Raw genomic sequence first — 21,279 nt, forward strand, 5'->3', positions numbered from 1 at the left:
GGTGACGTGAGTGATGAGGCTATTACCTCTGTATTATTACTCTAGCATATTGGGTTGTTTGAATATTGTCACATCGGTTGTGGAATCCATGTGTTACATCATAATGCAAGTTACACCAGAGTAATATTAACAGGTAACATCACAATCTGACACAGGAGGGTGACGTCAAGTGGCTTTATTAACGGTGGGCGTTTTATTATGGTAAAATCATCTAGGTACAATTCAGAATATGTATGTTCTTGTAATTATTATCTCAGTTGTTTTAAAGGGGGATTTATTGATCATCATGCCTATCATCTATTTTTGGTTGAAACTTGGTATACAGATCTGTCTAGTGGTGAACTGGTGCCTTTAATGAGTTGCGCCTTTGAAATTTACTGAAATTTATTTTTGCCACTTAGCTCAAGCTGTTCATTGGCAGTGAAACAAAATTGGGAGATAAGATGTCAAACTTCATTCCCAAAATGATATACAAGGAGGCTGCTGGAAAATATGAATGGTATGTCTTCTTCTTTATTTATTTCTTTTGAAACCAGGTGTTTAACATATGTAATCCTGAAAACTGTAACTGGGCTAAATAGTTGTCAACCGTATGTTTGGGGAGCATCATAAATATTATAAGCACACTCTTACGGTCTGATTCTGGGTGAGAAAAGGCCTATGGCAACTATTGCTGGTCGTAAGAGGTGGCCAGTTAGATGAGGTCATCAGCCAAGGTGACCTCATTGTGGATCATCAGATTGTGTGGATTGTTGCATACAAGATAGATCATAAGATTGTCTGGTCCTGGCATAACAGTCTGACATGTTGGAATATTTACGTTTAGCCCATATATATATACATGCCGTGCTCATGTGATCCTTTTTCCCTTCCCCCTCAGTATGTATTTAGTCTTCTCTGGGGTGTTTCAATTTTTAGTGTTTTTGAAGTGTTAATCATTGTGTACCCATATAAGACTGATGATACCAAGTACAACATGTTTGTGTGTTATTTGTATGGTAGTTCCTGGTGTTAATGTTTTGGGCGGCTATTGGGTGGCCTAGTTGACAAAGCTTTTACTTGTCACGCTGAAGGTCCTGGTTCAGTTCCTCACATGGGTACTATGTTTGAACCCCAATCCTGGTGTCATCTCCTTTTTAAGTGGCATAAAACCACACTCGCTGACACCTTGTGTACCTGCTTTGCCATAGTACAGGTCACCTCAGACTGTTGTTAGATGATTGTGTTTACTAGTCTTCAGGTAAACATGTTTTGATTGTGTAGGCTGTAGCATTATATTCATTATGTCTACAGTCAAAGGCAGGTATTGTGTTGTATAGGAATAATTGATTATAATATTGAACTGAGGTTGTACTACTGTGCTTAGTACCTTACAATTAGTTACTGGAGTTTTATTACATGACATAGATTACCTACTGTATATATTGAAGCAAATTAACAGTGGTTTCTTGTGCAATATTTCAAAACTATGCACAAGTTAAATTTGAGTTTCTGCCATAGCTTATATCCTTGTATGTTGCTATTTTGTGTACAGAAACATACAATACACAAATTTGTCAGAAGTATGGGCTGTCATATGAATTTCGGTCTTTGTAGGAGGTGCTTATTAACTTTACTACATGTTGATCTTAAAGATCAAATTGGTAGTACTAAAAAGTAAAAAAGAAACCAATTTCTGATGTTTGCGAAAAATAAAGCAAGAAACTATGTCTTGTAATAGGTTTGGTTAAATAAAGACCAATGAAATTCAAGAATTATTTCTGACAATTTCTTACAGATGACCACATTTACCATTTAAGGAGTTACCAACAACTGATGTGTTGAAATGAATATTAATTACTAATAAATTAGTTACCCTGATTGATGAGACTGATCCATGGTCTTGGCTAAATAGAAGATGTTGTGATGTGAAGTGTGGTTGTTTGCCCTTTGGTTCATTATTTGTCAGGTTTATGCTGTAGGGTGTTAGATTATTTTTAATAATGTGTAGCCTTATACAGCCATAATCTTCACAGTTATAGCAACAGCTATGGAGAAAACGATCAAGAACCTTTTAATGATAACATTACAAGGGTTACTTGGACGTCATTCATGTCAGCATACACAATACTTCAGTTATTTTGGTTCAGTGTAAGACAATTGGTATTTTTGGTATAAATATTCCAAAAGGAGTGCCTCTAAGATGATACTGGTTACCAATAGCAACAGACCTTGTCAGATACTTTTTGGAAGGTTGGCGCCGTTTTCAGCAACTACATCAGTTTTTTAAACTGAAATCACATTTCTGAATAATTTGAAAAACAAAAACTCGAGCAACATTATGTTTTTCATCCAAAAGTTTGCGATGGATGTTGTGGTACAGATGTATTTCCGTCTCTACCTACAGGGGATCGATGTTTGTATTGAAAGTCAGAAGGCAGTAATGGCTAAGGGCATATCTTCTGCACTGCTTGCAGGGACCCAGGGACATAAATGGCAACTTTGACTACACTATGCTTTCACTGTTTGTTGGAATGACCTTTGATGCTGCCTGGGATTTGAGAGGTTAATAAAACTGACATTTCCAGACAATGTTTTTCGTGGGCTTGGATTAAGGACAGTGTGATTTGATATAACTCATCATTGGTTGTAATACACATGCCAATTTATCAAAATGTTCCAGTATATACACATACTTCAGCTCAAAAATGTTTAGTCCTGAAAAAAAAAATTGATCGCAAACACAAAAGTGTGTAAACAGAAAAGGATCAAGTTAGATTGGAGATGATCCCGAGGAAAATGTTGACTTGCACCATAAGTAGCTATGTAATTACAGTGCAGGCTTTGCAGAAAGGAAATGGTATGGTAGAAAGACTTGATGCTTCAGTTCTATTGTCCCTTTTGAATGCTATGGCTAGTGTTAGTATGACAACATATCTGAATTATCAGTCACATTCAGACCCTACAATGTTACTGCCAGTCTCTGTAAGTTAAGTTCTATTTTTGAAGGTACAGATTAACCTAAATGTATATGAGTAATTCGGCTGCTGTCTGAAGTCTGGGTTGAAAATGGATGTACAGTTGACAGTATTTTCTAATTTAACATTTGGTTATATTTTTAAAGAACCAAAGCAGTGCAGTTCCAAGGTTGTATTTTGTACAGCTATTTTTACGCTGTGATGATGTCATGTTTGAAATGACGAGTCATGTGGGATTAGGAGTGATTGACGATGCTGTTGAGTATTGCGAGACCTCCAAGAATAATGCTTTGATTAGGGCATTCCCATCACTTCCTGGTTCTCGAGAGGCGGTTTGGTAGCTTATTGGTGAAAGTGTTCACTTGTTATGCTGAAAGACAAGGGTTCGATTTCCCTCATGGATGCAGTATGTGTAGGCCATTTCTGGTCTGCCGTTTTCTCTATGCTATATTCACCATGTCAATTAGTTTAGATAAAATGTCTACACATAACCATTGAGCCACATCACATCTATCAGTAATGTCACTGATTATGTCTTGAGCATAACCATTTACCTCAGTGTGTTGACTTGCCCCGAAGTAGCCTTATAATATCATTTTTATGATATGATTTGTATTGCATGAAATATGCAAGTACATGCTTGTCTGGAGCTCTTCTTGCCATGGCTGTGCAAAAATAAGCTTTAACCTGTGTAAAACTAAACTTTCATTCATTTATCTTGGGATCATTTCAGAAATGAAGGTCATTTTTACCCATGTGTTGTGTAATAAGGTATAATTTTACCCTGAATTGAAGTGAAACCACGAGTACACTTGGTCTTTAAAACTCAGGAGTAATCGTTGATGCAAGATAATATAATGGAAATCTGTGAAGAAGTGTGTGTTGATGTTTGGGCCAGTGCAATTGTGTTTGTATATTTCTGACCCAGACACTCATTAGTATTTCAGAATCATATGATATTGATTATTACTTTCTTGCACCAGGAATATTTCAGGGGCATTATATGCAAGAAACAAATATTGTATGGTTAATTACTAACTTGATTTCCAAGTGATGTTAAATATTGAATTTTTCTCAAGCCATTGTGTATATGATTAACTCATTCTTGGTCACTGATCTAGTTCACTGATGAACTTGAACTTGTCAACACTACCAGTGTCATGTTTTCATATATCGTATTATGTTTCACGTTGGTGACCTGTTTTCATCAGATACGTTAATGGTACAAATAGTTTCAAACTGCTGAGGCAGCATTTTCAGAGTGGCTTGGGGGATGTACCTTCTCATGCAAGTGAGAAATTTAGAGATTGTCTCAGTGGAATTTTAGTAATTCACAAGCAGTAGATTGATAATTGTCACAAAATGGTAAAGAAAGTGATATTTGTCTTAAATCAACTTGGCTGGGTCTGGCAGTATGCCCAGACATAGCACCCCTTTAATCAATATTCACTTGTCAGTGCTGTGAGATGTCTGTATCGTCATCACATTATTTCATAAAAACTGATAGCAGGACCTTCTTATTGTGATGTAGTTGGTATTGTGATGTAGTGGGTATTGTGATGTAGATGTTTACATCCTCATGTATCGAGGAAGGACTTTTGGTGTGGTCTGGTGTAAACTTGACAGACAAGAAGTCTTATGCCTACAGGGTTGCTGTTGGTGAATCCACTCACTCACTCACTCACTCACTCACAATATGTCTTGATGGCCAATCAAATACTGAACCAGTTGCACATTCACTCGATCACTCAACCACTCACTCAATGCATCAAATGCTCTTTTGCAAAATTTGTGGTTGTTTTTTTGCATCCTTTAAATGCCTCATTTGTTTGACAAAAGTAAGATCAATAGCAGTCACTAACACAGGGGCTACTCCTCGGAACCGAATTTAAATAATGTCAAGATGAAGTAAAAACAAAAACCTGCAAATCTCTGTCTCATAGGAATAACATGGGTATGGTTCTTGGGCTGCCAGTATTCCTGTCGCTGACTCAAGTCTATTTTTAGATGCATTCAGTAGGGCATCTGTGGTATGCAAGTGTAAACAGCCAAATAACCCAGTGTTTGTAGATGACACAGTTGGCAAGTGTACATGTTTATAGCAACACACATTTCAGATAGATTTAGTTGTCATAAGTTACGACTTGAACGTGGTGCTGGAACTAGTTGTTTGTTTCTGACAATGTGAACTAATGATGAACTCCATTCATGGGTTGTGTGTTTGAAAGGAAACAGTCATTCATTTTAAGAGTCTGTAGGTATGAGGAATAAAGGCTGGAAACAACCCCAAGCATGGCATTCTCAGAGGTCAAAACAACATGCACATATTTGAAGAGGGTCATTACAGAATGGAATTTTCAAAATTCTCATTTTTTCTTGAAATTTCAATCACGATGAAGACTTGTGTCAGTTCCACACAGTGAGTCGAGTCCATTTCTGGTGTGGTCCACAGGCATATTCCTGGGATATTGCTAAAAGTGGTGTAAAACTAAACTTAGTACTTTTTGGGGTCAAGTCCAACTGGAAATTGAACCCACACTCACAGTGTGAGGCATCTAATCTCCAGCTCTTGTTAGCAGTCAAACCACTAAAGCGGCCCAATAGTACACAACAGTACACAACAGTACACAACAGTACATAACAGCATACAGAAGCACGGAACAGTGCACCTCATATAGGAGGTCCCTGCCATCACTTGATGTTGTGGTATCTCTGCTGTGTGAGTATCAGCTCGTGTGGTCGCTCAGCAGGTGGCATTGGCAGTATTACTTCTGCATGCAGGTGGCAGACTGTGATGACTGTTGCAACAGTCTGTTGTGTCTCAGCAACCTGTTTTTAGTCCAAATATGTGTCACAAACTATGGTTTAATTATTTAAGCTAATCTGTGTGGCTCCTTTCTATTAATCATAGTCAGCCTGTAGACTTGGGTTCGATTCACCACATAGGTACAATGTGTGACGTTCTCCACTGTGATATTGCTAAAAGCGGCGTAAAACTAAACTTGCTCAGTGTTCATGATAATAATTAACTACATTGTAATTTTCTGTAGTTATTAAACCGTATGAAACTTACGGATTCCAATTGACATCTGAAATTTAACATATCAACACTGTAAGGTAGATATGACATTACAGTGTACTGTAACATCCATTCCTCCCCTCCCTGTTATAATTCACAAATATATTGACCGGTGAAGGTCTCCGAATAGAATAGACCTTCAGCAACCCATGCTTGCCACAAAAGGCGACTATGCTTGTCAAATCAATTTGTATGCCTTTTGTACACAATGTTTCATATTTTATTCTATGAAACGCTGTGTGAGTTTGTCAGCTCATAGGTCTCGTTGACACACTCTTGTTGGTATGAAGGTTTTTCACTTTTATTATATGTAGTTATGGAATGACCAAACCAGCCATTCCAGAACTCATGCAGTAACCTTGTTCACTGTCCCCATTCACTTTAGAAACTTAAGACAATCTCCAGACACTATAAAGTTCTCACATTTCCTCAGATATTTGATCCCAGCAGTATTTTTTGACTTTAGAATCAAGTTGACACCTCTCTATGTACCAGAATATCCGCACATGGAGTGTGTGAGTTTAGTTTTACACACACTCAGCAATATTCCAACTATATGGTGGTGGTCTGTGAATAATTGATTCTGGACCAGACAGTCCAGTGATCAACAGCAAGAGCATTGATTTGCACAATTTGGAACCAATGACGTGTCAACCAAGTCAGTGAGTCTGACCACCCAATCCCATTAGTTTTCTCTTATGACAAGTGTAGTCGCCATTTGTGGCAAGTATGGGTTGCTGATGACTTATTCTACCCCAGATCTTCATGGGTCCTGTACATCAAGAAGCCAGGAGTATAGGTGTCCTCATTCTCTTCCCACAGTGGTTACTGGTCATATCTTCCTACGTAACCTCTGTTCTAATACGATCCTTTCATGGTGCGAGTGTTCAAGACTCGTGATTGGAGGCAATCAGATTTAGTAGTGCAATCAGCAACCTTGTTTCAAAAGTGATCGTTCACAAGATCTCGGTAATTTCCGGATGCATCGTGAAAACTAGAACCTCTTCCTGAGCGTGATACTCAAATGTTCCTTCTAGAGAGAACTCAGTCATGTCATATTTGTTTCTCCACATTGCTTCCATTTGTCAAGTTGAATCTATGTCGATGTAACACATGTTCTGATTGGACAGAAAAAAAGGGAGATAAATCTGCTGCCATTTTTTGTCGCTAAGGGATTTTATAAGAACCGCGAAATATGGCCGTATTAGAACAGAGGTTCGGAGGAAGATATGACAAGTAACCTCTGTGGGAAGAGAATGAGGTGTCCTCAGCTGAGCAGAATTTCCATGTCCAGCCATTTTCCAGGGTGACCACATCCTACTAGTTACTTACTGGTCCCCACTAGTGAGCAGGTTTTCAGTGTAAAACCAGGATGGCATGTGTGGGCACAGCTGGTAATGTGACACTAGTCACTTAAATGATATATAGTCAAGCAGGAAGATCTAACATGTTGCTTGTCAAAGAACTGCATTGATAAACAGGTCAAGCATTTGGAACTCTTAACTATCTGGCCATGATCCCAACCTTGAAGAAGCGATTGTGAAATTGAATTTCTCAATAGCCGATATATCCTCCTATCCGTTGTGGATCTATGTTTTGTAGGTGAAGTATTTCCTGAGGTGGTGATATGGCAGTGAAGGACATTAGGAGGAAGTGATATGGAGGCATGAAGGGTATACCTAACCATATACAAGTGGCTCAAATTAACCTGGATTCTCCATAATTTGGGGTTATTTTTTGTTTTATGCAGTCTCTCGCAAACTTTGTAAAAAAATAACTGTCACATTTGTGTAACCTTTCGAGTATCATTGGAAATATGTTTGTGAAAGAATGCTTTGATTTGGAGTTGTAGATGTAGAAGGTGTTTTTTGTGTTTATGACCTGATTTACAGATCCTTGGAGAAAACTTGTGTAACTTATTTATAAAATGTTCCTTTCTGGCCCTGTTTATTTCAGAAATGAACAAACTTTTTGATGAAAAGTAGGGCCATTGTTTAGTGCAATAATGCTCACAAAATAAAAGAAGGCAAATCGATTCTCATCCAATCAAGAAATGGGAGCCTTTTGGTGGCCATTAGCTGACTCTGGTTGGTTATTTAAACGTAGATGTGAAGCAATTTGGCTTAGTTCACCTGTCGAGTGCCATGTTAACACTTGCATTTTGCCTGTAAGATACAATTATTTATTTCAGCCATATGGAATGTTCAGAAATATTGACTATTGGTCAGGAGATTGTTCTCATATATTCCTTCGAAACATTATTCTAGTATTTCAGAATGGCCTCATTAACCTTTTCTCTTGACCCAAGGGAAACAACTGCCCACTGAATTGCCTCTTGATACAATATTCTCAGCTATCCAAAGTGACAATTGCTGAATCTGTGGATGACTGCAACTTCCAAACAATTTATAGTAGGCCCAAAGGAACTGAAAAGGCCACGAGGTCAGGGTTATTACATTTATAATATTCATGTTGCTTCTCATGAGGGACTTGTTGCTGTATAGGTCTGTAGAAGCCTATTGCTGGTCCATGCACTTTCTCATGAATGATCGACACATGATGATCCTGTAATCCACACATAGTCAATGATATATACCATTTCTGCTCTGACCTATATGCAGTTATATGATATCTGTTACATATTAAGAAATATGAGTACAGATGTTTATCTAGGGCAATGTGTAGCTGAAACAAATGCCAAAATTGACAAAGTGGAAGTATTATAAATAATAAATTCCCAACTGATATGAAACTGTTAATGTTTTGGCTTTGGCTTTGTAAACGTGATGGAAGTAAAATAGAAGATGATGTTATGTAGACGAATTGCTAGGATTGAAATGTCAAAGCTAAACCATGAAATGACACCCTTGTATTTTTCTACAAATATATCACACAAATGAAGTTAAGAAATGTGAATATAAGGGTATTATTTATTATTATATAATGTTAGGAATATTAATATTTCGTAGTGAAGAATTAGCACAATATTTCATCTACATTTTCTCCCCAACTTGTGTGGTACATGCCACAATTTCGCCTTTGAATAAAACATACTTTCTTGGATAAAATATCAAGAAAACAGTTGGCAGAGACTCACTGAACTCAGTGGGATTCATACAGCCAATCCAAGCATGAGTAATGAAACATAGTTTTTTGTGGTTCAATGCTTGTTGGTAAATTAGGTTGCATGTTTTTAAATCTTCTAGACATGGTTAGAGGCTGTGGTGAAATAATCTTATGTGTGCCTGTAGATACGAGAGATCCAGGTCAAAGTGGTTTGCTACGACCCATGGTTTGTAGCAAAAGGTCAGGCTTGCTAACACTGTTGATACATGCCATCATTTCTCAACTATGGATTGATGCTCATGATGTCGATCACTGGATTGTCAGTTCTGGACTTCTGATTATTTATAGACTGTTGTTATAAAACTAAAATATTGCTTAATGAGTCAGTAAATAAACAAACAATCAAACAGACAAACAAACAAACAAAAGACACATTATTTGTCATTAATTTGTAACAGTTTTGGTAGACAGATTCATAAAACAAACAAGACTACCCAGCTGCCGTCAACAATCAAGTTACACTGCACACCAGACGCTTACATAACCAAACCGCAATTAATAAGAAGGCAGTTATTTGAGGAAATAAGTAATTATCACATGTGATGATATCAGATATCACTACACTGACTGAGTAATATTATCAAGTGTCTAGAGTATGTAAGACCTTTGTAGGGAGGTGTTTGCACTCAGCTAGGTGGTGATAATGGCGTAGGATGCGTGGTTAATTAGATACATCCTGTAGGAGAGGTATGTTGCCGGATAACGTGGCCCCTTCATCACTGATAGGGCATTGGGATCAGGTGCCTGATTATACCTGTGTTCATGTGTAACACATCTTGCTGGCCTTATGTAGGCTTGCTCGTGTGGTGAATGACAAGTTGTGTGTATCATGTACTGGTTCCCGTGAAGATCTGGGTTAGAATTGATCTTCAGTAGCCAGTGCTTTTTGTAAGAGGAGGCTAGAAGGTGGACAGGCTCAACTGACTTGTTTGACATGTCGTTTCCCACTTGTGTAGATCGATTTTGATCAATCATGCCATTGATCACTAGATTTTGTGGTCCAGACTTGTTCATTTCCATATTTTCCATAATTTTTGCCATTTAGGTGGAGTGTTCCTGAGTGTGACATGAAACCTCTCACTCACTCACTCACTCACTAACTCACTCACTCACTCACTCACTCACTCATAAATGTGATTCACACAGTGTACATTATACATCTACGGCAAATATGAACACAGGTCTTTGTTGTAAATTATGTAATGTGAACACGTTCACCACCGCTGGGCTACACATCTGCCCTAGGGGTTGTGGTAGCCTCGTGGTTATGTTTTTGTGCCAAAGATCCAGTTTTGATTCCACCTAAGGACTCAATATGTGAAACCCTTTCTGGTGTCCTCTAGTGTGATTTTGCTGGCATACTGCTAAAAGCAGCATAAAACCCAACTTTTTGTCATCTGGGACTGGATTGTGGCCTAGCATTTCTCAAAGTGAATGAACAGAACTCTGCCGGGGAAGATGGCAAAGAGCAGAACTCTGATGGTTCAATTTTTTATGTGTATTTTGTGAACGATATGACAGGAAATTTGGTGTTTCGCCAGACCGCTATCATGCAAATTTCTGATGGAAACAAATACACCGTTTTCCAGGTGGTATATGCTTAATAACATTTTGCTGCACATTTTGTTTAGATAGGGGTGCAGTGTTACACAGCATTCTGATTTATATGTTTGATATTGTTTATGTCTGGGACTGTGTATTGTAATTGAGTTTTAATGTTTTTTGTAATAAAAGGAAATAATATTGGTGGTCAAGCTGAGGTAGTGCAGCAGTGCTGTATATATGTGCGCAGTGAAGCGCAGTGGAATCAGACATATTTTCAATCCCAAAGTTTATAATTGCCTGTGTGGAAAATACCAAAGTCGGCATCAAAATCTACAGTGTTGTTGTGATGATCAGCCATCATTGTGGTCAGACGTACGTTGTTTTCACAGTAAGATTTGTTAATGAATCAGTCCAGAATTGATGCCGTCTGATATTTCTGACCAACCAATCCGAATCAAGTATTTTCTTGAGTCATGGTAGGATATTAAATAATTGTGTACTTTACCCTGTCATCTTTTCAAAAGAAATATCACTGAAATATCTCTGCCTCAGCAATTTTACAAGACATCTTTGTTAATCTATTTCCTTTGTGTTAAACATCAAATATTCTTGGATAAGTAGTTCTGTGTGTTACCCTATATATTTACCTAAAGGAATTTGCTGCCGCTTTGTAATTACTGTTTCCATTAGGATAACAAGGCTCATGTCTTTCTGGACAATATATTTCAGTACACATATGCTTGAGACCTATGTATGTTGAAACTGTGTTGCCAACACAAAACATCTCTATTTACTTCCATGCAGTACATGAGCATGTTGACAGTCTATCCAAGTTTATTGACAATCATATCTTGGATGTCTGTTCACCTACATGTTCAACATGTGAATACAATCAGCGATATGTACAGGGTAAGTCAATCTGTGCTGCTGTATTTGCAGTGCTCTGATGGCCAATTAAAATGGTATTGATTATGTCTTATGGCGAGTAGACGACACTGAGTTGAGGCATGTTGTGCATCTTAATATGTCAGACTGTGTGACAGTAACCATTATAGGGATACCAGATGCATGGACTCGTGGAGATACTTTTTGTATTTCAGGTTGTCAAAATATCCTTTCTCTGTGTTTTGTGCAAATGGGCAGTGAATATGGTATTTGGTTAGGTGACATTAAGAAGCAATGATGTTGATGAAATCTATTTTGGTTCATCATGTTTATGTAACATCTGTACAGGAATGAGGCTCTGACAAAAAGAACAAGGATGCTGACATCCTGAATCTCTGTCTGAAATAAGTTGTTGGGAAATATATTGATGCAAACTTCAGATTGTTATTGACACAGTTGTGTAATAAAGTGGAAGCATAGGATGAGCATGTAACAATTTCACAACGTTCAAACAACTCATGATTTTGCTGTCACCTCAATATTTCTGACTGCGGCGTAAAACAGCATTCGCTTTATGCATGGTTTGTATGCATTCAGCATATTCCTGGTGCATATGAACTCACTATATCGTTTGTATGCTTTCAATACACGGTACCTTCAATACATGGTGCCTATGCATTCACTCAAGGTGCATATGAACTCTTCACAAAATGCCTATGCATTCATTCGTTACAGTACATACACTGTATATGAACCAATTACATGGTGTATAAACATTTAATCACTACTGGTTGTCAACCAACTCAATATGTGGTGCTTATATTCCCTGACTCCGACACTCCTCAGTGTCAGTAGTTGTCGAGGTATCGATGCAGCAGAACAGCTGGTACTGATGATATTCCAAGTATCTGCCATCAGTGACTGGTGATATATACCATAGCTGTACTCCAGCCCATGTAACCTGATGTAACTGACAGTGGAGGACGAAAGGCAGATGTTTCCTTCTGGTATCCAAGCTTCTGCTGGCAGCTGTGTTCTTATTTACATATAGATTGTTTAAATAACAACAACGTATGCTACCATGTCTACAGAAGATGACTTTGGCCTACTTATAACGGGACAATCATCCTGATTATAGGGTTGATTAGTGTGCCATTAACATTATCTCAATACATTATAGTACAGTTAGTTGATATATGCAGAATTTCACACATGTGACTATGAACAATATGTGACATTGAACAATATATAAGGATGGGTAGTATTAGTAGATTATCACATGTTTTGTAAGTAATAACAGTGAAAAATTGCAGTCAATGCAGTGACTGTTATTTAATAATACAATAAAAAAGACTATGCTAGAGCAGGGATTTAACAAGGATTCCACGAAAAAACACTTACCTCTAGAAAAAAAAGATTTTGTTCAGAACTGAAAGTTGTTTTAAGTTGTGGTCCTAAATTCAGACGTATTTCAAAATTATAATTTAATAGCACACTCAGTGCAGTAAAGTTCAAGAAACAATTGAAGACATTCCTTCTATTGCTACTATATCAGCTAATTACAAGACGCCTTCAAAGTGATATTAGTTTTAGCTTTAACATTATGAACATGATAAATTGTGAAGTGTTTAGCTCAACTTTGGGAAATGTTAGTGACATTTACTACAGACTTAGGGCCTTGTATCGGCTAGGAAGCAGGTCGACACGAATTGATGTAGAAATCACCAGCCACGAAAGTATCAGCAAATGCTGCCAGTGTATATAATGCCCTTAAGTGGCATTTTGGAAGCTGTGGTACATGAAGACAGATGACTTATGGATTAGGACTGTGTTTGGCAAATGCTGCCTGTGTGTTTTATGCCATGAAGCAGCAGTTAAGAAACTGGTGTATCTCTGAAGACAGTGATCTTTATTGTTCTTTCATTCTGGTGGCAGTCTGGTAGCCTGGTGTTAAAAGCTTCTCAATATGAAGATCTGGGTTTGATTCCCTGTATGGGTACAAAGTGTGAAGCCCTTTTGAGGTGTCCATTGGTGTGATATTGCTGAAATATTGCTAGAAAAAAAGTGTAAAACCATATTCACTCTGAGGATATTTTTACTAGGTTGTAAGAAAAAAAAAAGCGCTAGGGCTAAGATATCATTTTTGAAATTGAAAGATATTGTATACATGATCTCTGTATATATCTGTGACCTACTGACACATAGAGCAAATTCGTTCTCCAGGAAGAGTTCTCCAAGTATTGTTCACCCTGTGTTCTTGTTCAGTATTGTGTTTCTTCACTCAAAATCGTCAGTTAGGTCTTAGTCTCACTGAAGGTAGGGGATAGTGGTGGTGCAGTCATCTAAGGCATGCAGATTTGTGTCCCTTGAAAACACCAGGAACCGATTATCATCAGGCTGTTTCGGAGTTTCACTTGCAACTAAACAGTTTTCTTTCATTTGGGGCACTGGTTGACAAGTGATTTAGGACATGTATATTTACTGTGTTGTATATTGAGTACATAGTGCAAGATGTGCCCAGACTTTGAAAGTGGGCTTTAGGAGGAAGAGCATGTTTTTTTTTTTTGTGCTGATTGTGTATGTCTTGACATATTAACTATGGTGACAATGTATTGTTTTTGTTACAGCTGGAGGCGTAGGTAAGAGTGCCTTGACGATCCAGCTCATACAGAACCAGTGAGTATTACCTTTCTTTCATTCAGTGTCTCAGGTGGTGGGGTAGCCTAGTGGTTAAGGTGTTTGCTTGTCACACGGAGGATCAGGGTTTGATTACCGACATGGGTACAATGTGTAAAGCCCATTTTTGGTGTTCCCTGCCATGATGTTGCTGAAATATTGCTAAAAGTGGCGTAAAACTTAACTCCTGCACTCACTCGTTCAGCATCTTTGCTTGTTAGTCTCACTGAAAAGGAGTTGCAATTGGCCCAGGGTAAGGTGCTACATTTTGTCAGGCAGAGTTGCTTCCCTTGGTCAGACCAGAAACCTTTGATTATGGGTTAGTTTGCTCCGATTGTTTCAAGGCTTCTTACCTATACTCATGGGTTACACCGCAGTAGCAGATGTCTAAGATCCCAACGACTTCTTTTCTCCCATGTTATCCTGACATGATGTCATGCCACTGGAGTATTTTTTAAAGAGGTTTCAAGAAATTCACTCACTCGCTGATGGGGAAATGCTTCCTGAAATGTGAATACAGAATGATTCAAAGATGCAAATTATGTAAGAGTGTCATGTGTGTTACACGTTGTCATATCCAGGGCTTCTTTTCAACAATATAGTAACAAGACTAATTCATTTTGAAAAGGAGGAAAGTGGTTAGACTATTAAGTTAGAGTACAGCTGTTTAGGTGTAAGGATTGAGTGAGTGAGTGAGTTTAGCTTTACGACGCACTCAGCAATATTCCAGCTATATGGCGGCTGTCTGTAAATAATCAAGTCTGGACCAGAAAATCCTGTGATCAACAACATGAGCATCAATCTGCGCAATTGGGAACCGATGACATGTGTCAACCAACACAGCGCGCCTGACCACCCGATCCCGTTAGTTGCCTCTTACGACAAGCATAGTCCCCTTTTATGGCAAGCATGGGTTGCTGAAGGCCTGTTCTACCACGGGACCTTCACGGATGTGTAAGGATTGAGGACACACTGAACAGAATAATGGTGTGACACATTTGGTGTCATATCTTTGAAAATTGAGAGCCCTATCTCATTTATTGAAGAGGGGCAGTGGGTTAGCCAAGTGGTTAAAATGGTTGCTCGTCATGCTGAAGATCCGTCCTAATACAGAACTCACTCATAAAAGAAAAATATTCATGACCCGTAACATTTTTTTTGTTCATGTCCATTGATTATTAGTGAAAATGTTTGACATGTACAACTGTGTAGTTATTGGTATTTTATATCTGTATATTTTTATCTCTTCACAGCTTTGTAGAAGAGTATGATCCCACTATAGGTGAGTGATTGTGGTTGTCTGACAGATAAAACGGGTTTGGGAGAATCCCCTTGGTTTACTCCTGTAGGCATGGAACCTCTTCACTGACAGTTTGTTTCTTATCCTGGTGCATGGCTAGTCTAGTAACCATGGCAACTTATTTTGTGAATCATCAAACAGGATTTGTTAACCCCCCGCAACGCGTTTTGCAGGGTTATTGAAATGTGGTCCGTCTGTGCACATTTATCTTTTCCGAATCAGAACTTTAAAACCATTGAATATGTCTTCCCCAAACTTAACACAGAGATTGGTCGTGTATCCTAAATTTAGTTGTTCAGGATGTCTGTACAGAGAGATAATAAAGGCTCAAAGTATGCAGTACAGGAGGTGTTGTTATTGACTGAATAATAATTACTGTGGATACATATGCATAGTAATCTTGACTGTTATTGATTTTTAGTTTTGAACTTAGTTTAAGTGTGTGAATACAGCATAACAGCAATTTGCAGCGACTGAACATATACTGAGCAACAAAAGAAGCGCAACTTGATTTTCGTCAAGTTTATGAATAGAAGGTATAAAATGAATGCTTACATTTATGAGATTGCATTTTTTCAAAACTTGCTTTTGTTTAGGGGTTCAGTATGGGTTGAAAAAAAGTTGCCAATTATGGCTCTATTGAAACAGGTGAACTCTTCAGCTCACAGATACTAAAGATAAATTAATACATCTGCTTTCAAATTGTCCTGAAGAGATCTTTTATAGGGAAGGTCTGGAAGAAACACCCCTTAAGACACTAACAGAAAACACATCAACACAGACATTAATAGTTCAGTGAAATAGTAGCAATTGGGGCCTTCAGTCAGTAGTCATTCATTTTTCAGTTATGTAAATGACAAATTTGGCTAGTAGAAGGTTGATTCTAATTGCGAAATCGCCTGTGTGATAATGATCAGTCTGTAGGAAAACATTAGGACAGTTGGTTCTCTTGTCAGTTCATTACTGCAATTAGTGTTGTGCAAATACCAAACAGTGGCTGGTTGTGTTATGTTGTTAAATCTAAATATATATGACTTTTATGAGCTTTTACCATGATTAGACAGTTTTAGTTTACTCCAAGCATTATTTAATTGACGGTTTAAGTTAATTTTAATGTAAGTTGTCTCGTCCAGTTTTGGATTGTTTTATGGTAAGCAATATACCAAACAGGTGCCTGATGTAAGTAATGTTGTGTCCTTCAGAAAATTCCTACCGGATGTTAATTGTAATGGAAGTTGACTCCTCTGGTTTTGGTTTCTTTTACACTAAACAGTATACCCAACAGGACCCTGATGTAAGTAATGTTGTGTTCTACAGAGGATTCCTACCGGAAACAGGTTGTGATTGATGGGGAGACGTGTTTACTGGATATTCTCGACACAGCAGGTCAAGAGGAGTACAGGTAATAGAGTGTATTGGGGGGGCATATATGAGATCACCATGGTAACAGGTGCAGTGGTCCTTTTGTCCCTCATCCATATGTCCACTTGATATGTTTGTCCCCATATTGGTAAAAATTCATCATCCTTTGAAGGAATGGTGTTCGGATGATCGAAAATAATAGAACATTGGTTGAAAGAAGGATTAAAAATGATTATCGATTGTAAAAACCTTATTTTCGATTAGTCAGAAATTTTGTCATTTTAGTATAATACGCTTGAATGAAGTAGATCAACAATTAAAATTTGATGACATTCAGGAACATAACATTTAGTTTCATTTAATTTCACTCTGCATTCAGCAGCATGTTGTGAACATAAATTTTCTGGGAGTCCATAAATTAAATCATGACTTTGAACGAGCTCATAATGCTTATGAAATGTAACAAACAAACAGACAAAAGCAGCTTTTGAGCAAAATATTGTCAACGCAAACAAAGTGTTCCAAAATTGTCTGTGTTTGGTTGTAAGAAAACATGATTGAAGGCTTGGCTGGTAGGCACTGTGGCCAATCTTTGTGTATTACAATTAATTGGACCACTGCTAGTGAAACGTCATAACTGTTCACTTTGATGCCTATGTCACATGGCGCTTGATGTGTATCAAATTTGATTCCGTATTTTCTCCATTCCGCTTATCTGGTGTTGTCATTTGTGGAAGCGAAAGACCTTGTTAGTTGTGTCAAGTCTGCATTTTATGTAGGGCCTGTGTCATTTGTTACATATATTTTTTCTGTATTTTACAATGTCATCATGCTTATTTTCTAATTGATGCACAGAAATTTCAATAATTATGATGTAGACATTCCCCCCTGGGTTATTGTTGCCTTTTTCCTGTGGATTCCACAGACACATATATGAAAATTATATAGGGTCACAATGTGAAAAGTCGTATGGAAATTAAAACCCAGTATGTATTGATGAAGTACATGTGTAATGTTCATTGTGTTCAGTGTCTGTAGTCTGCTTGTGTGGTCACAAAACGTGGTTTGTAGCACATTTCTCCTTTTCTCAATCTTAGTCCCGGTAAGTCTGCAGTCTTCGGTAAGTGATGTAGAAGTGACAACTAAAAAGAATTAGACTTGATTTATCTCAAATTTTTCTGGGAATGTGACCTCTCAAGCATTGGCTGTTTTGGTCAATACAAATTGTTTGGAGAAAGCACAATAAAAATCATTATCATTTTTTTAACTCATTTAAACTTAAGTTTGATTGGACCATTTGTATCAGTGAGCCAGTGAAAGGTGCTGATAGTAAAGCAAGATGCCAAAAGGAACACGAATCAACACATTTACATTCAGTATGCAGGAGCTGTCTGTAATGTAAAATATTTTTGAAACAGTGTCTGTGATAATTATATAGAATAGCCACATAGACATGGTGCCCGATGTCAGGTAATATATAAATTATGTCTGGAATCTCAGAAAGCTTGTGCCTTGGCAGAACACCAGTCAAGGATGACACAAGGTTAGCATAACAAATTGCTTCTCCCAGAAACTGACTATATGCCTTCTTTTCTTCCAGTGCCATGAGGGACCAGTACATGCGGACGGGGGAGGGATTTCTATGTGTGTTTGCTGTTAACAATACCAAGTCTTTCGAAGATATCAACCAGTATAGGGAACAGGTCAGTCAGAGTTACCTCTCTTGTTCCACCTCAGTCATTGTTTGTTGGTTCATTTTAAAACTCTGTTTGTTGCATGGTTAGATCAAACAGACATTAAGAAAGACAGTTCTTAGGAAGTGCACATTGTATGGATGTATATTACTGTGTGGATTATATGCCTTAATCCCTCTTGTGGGATGCTATGTTCTGATTGGTTACAAGCAATCTGAGCTTGCCTTAGGTCATGCATATTTTTCTTACGAATACCACAGTAAGGCTTCATGGTCTCGAGAGTGGTGATCTGCCTCCAGTTGTTGGTAGTCTGTGACCTAAATTTACATACTTGTTCAGTTCTGTTGTGTGATATTCTAGTCATTTTTATGGCTCTTCATTGACAGGGTTTTACAATTTATATTGTAATTTATATGAATTTAGAACATGTTTTAGTCATGATATAGCTAAAACATCGCCGATGTGTATTTTTACTCACTCATTCCCTCACTCTTGTATGGTTAGTGAATGGGTGGCTGCGTAGGCGAAAAAAAAAAAACATACAAAAAATAGAAACAAACTGTTTTCTCTTGTGTAACGTATTTAACATTTTTATCTCTTGGTAAATACATTTAGAATCTGCATCAGGTCACCTTGTATATATAAACAAGGAAACATACAAATATATATGACACAAGTATTGCTGAATGCTGGTTTGACCAACAAATACATTAGCAGCAATATGGCCAGTGATGTTTATTGCTTCCTGTATACAAAGTGCTAGACGTGTCATTTACTTCTCTGTTACATTTGCAGATAAAGAGAGTGAAGGATGCTGATGAGGTGCCCATGGTTTGTAAGTACACACTAATTCTATCACATATATCAAATCCAATAATACATTTTGTGTGTTCATTTATGATGCTACTGGGATGTTTTTTGTCACTGTATTTCAGTGTTTGACTTCAAATGTTGTACGTTCCTTATCTTTGCCATTACCTTGTTTGATCTTGGCCCCAATCCATAAAGCATTCATAATGCAATGGGTTGTTGTAACTATGTTTTATTGGAGGCGACACGGATGGAAAAAACCTGTTTGACAAGCAAGCTGTACTGGTGTCCAATTGACTTTCCAACGTTAATTATGTTTTTTATGTAAAAAATCAACAACAAAAATTGGCTGGTATAGTGGGAAAATGATCTAAACAAGTGATTATATGTGCACCACTTTGCCAGATTACACCAACTATTTTAAAGTTATTTCTAGCCCTGAGACTTAATGCTACAAATGCTTGTGGATTGGGCCAATGAAGTCACTTTGAAGTTGCAGTGTATATAGTATATAGAGAATACTAAACTATGTCCCGTGTAATACCATATTTATGAAATGAGCGAAAGTTCTGATAGAGGTATTAGCATAGTGACCACGTAACTTTGGTGTCATGCATATGGCAGCACATGATATTATTACATTTAATTAATAACTTTGTGAAATTATTTAATAGTGATATCTTCAACTGGTGAGAAATAAGATCTAATTTTCAGTTTTCACTGTTAATTGTCGATTGTTCAAATTTCTATCAATTTACCATGTATGCCATTGTAGCTTGTGTGTGACCAATCGCCTTTGACATGCTTGTTGCCATGGTGACACACATGTATGTTTCAGCCTTTGACGTGCTTGTTGCCATGGTGGCACATATATGTATGTTTCAGCCTTTGACATGCTTGTTGCCATGGTGACACGTTTCAACCTTTGACATGCTTGTTGCCATGGTGACACATATATGTATGTTTCAGTGGTAGGAAATAAAGTAGATCTACCCACACGCACAGTCCATTCAAAAGATGCGAAGCAGGTTGCAGACAGCTATGGGATTCCTTATGTTGAAACTTCAGCCAAGACGAGGCAGGGTGTAGATGACGCATTTTACACACTCGTTAGAGAAATCAGGAAATATGTAAGTGTGCTTTCAGAAGTAGAGTGAGAGAGTTAGTTTTACACCGCTTTTAGCAATCTTCCAGTAGTATCACGGCTGGAGAATACACTAGAATTGGGCTTCACACATTGTACACATGTCAGGAATCAAACCCTGATCCTTGGCTTGATATTTAACCAATAGGCTATCATGACGGGTTAAACACCAGAATTGGACGTCGTACATAGTACTTGTTTGGGGAATTGACCCTGAATCTTCGGTGTGGTGAGTGGATGCTTCAACCACTAGACTGACCAACTGTCCTCCTCAGAAACAGACCACCATGAAGTATCCTGTCTCTGAACAGATTATTTATGTGGACCGTAATGTTTGTTGTTTAATGCCACACTCAGCAATGTTACAGCTAAACGATGGCTGTATGTACATAATTGAGTCTGGACCAAACAATCTAGTGACCATCAAGAGCAATCAATCTACGCAAATTGGGATACAATAATGCATGTCTGTCAAGTCAGCGAGTCTGACCACCCGATCAAGATTCAGTAGAGGAGAGTGGTGCCATAATTCTATTTCAAGTCACCAGGACTAGTTTTTGTTGGTATGTTGTTTAACACCACTCTCAGCAATGTTCGGGCTCTGTTGCAGTGGTCGGATATAACCATGTTGGGATCAGATATTCCAGTGATTAGCAGCATGATCATCGCATGCAATTAGGATTCTGTGTTGAAACATATTT

The 21,279-nt window shown here is 37.8% G+C and overlaps 2 protein-coding genes across 2 annotated transcripts in view; one reads left to right on the plus strand and one right to left on the minus strand.

Annotated features, from left to right (window-relative positions):
- LOC137262280 (aldehyde dehydrogenase family 3 member B1-like) overlaps positions 1-21,279 on the minus strand; it is a 93,048-nt gene that overhangs the window by 40,072 nt on the left and 31,697 nt on the right. The window lies entirely within an intron of this gene.
- LOC137262285 (GTPase KRas-like) overlaps positions 1-21,279 on the plus strand; it is a 36,129-nt gene that overhangs the window by 11,428 nt on the left and 3,422 nt on the right. The window contains exons 2-7 of the mRNA XM_067800099.1: positions 14,220-14,268; positions 15,522-15,550; positions 16,886-16,970; positions 18,531-18,633; positions 19,420-19,459; positions 20,404-20,564. Coding sequence (XP_067656200.1) covers positions 14,220-14,268; positions 15,522-15,550; positions 16,886-16,970; positions 18,531-18,633; positions 19,420-19,459; positions 20,404-20,564 — 467 coding nt within the window. The remainder of the gene's footprint in view (positions 1-14,219; positions 14,269-15,521; positions 15,551-16,885; positions 16,971-18,530; positions 18,634-19,419; positions 19,460-20,403; positions 20,565-21,279) is intronic.

This window comes from Haliotis asinina, chromosome 14 (assembly GCF_037392515.1).
Source record: "Haliotis asinina isolate JCU_RB_2024 chromosome 14, JCU_Hal_asi_v2, whole genome shotgun sequence".
In the NCBI taxonomy this organism is placed as follows: domain Eukaryota; kingdom Metazoa; phylum Mollusca; class Gastropoda; order Lepetellida; family Haliotidae; genus Haliotis; species Haliotis asinina.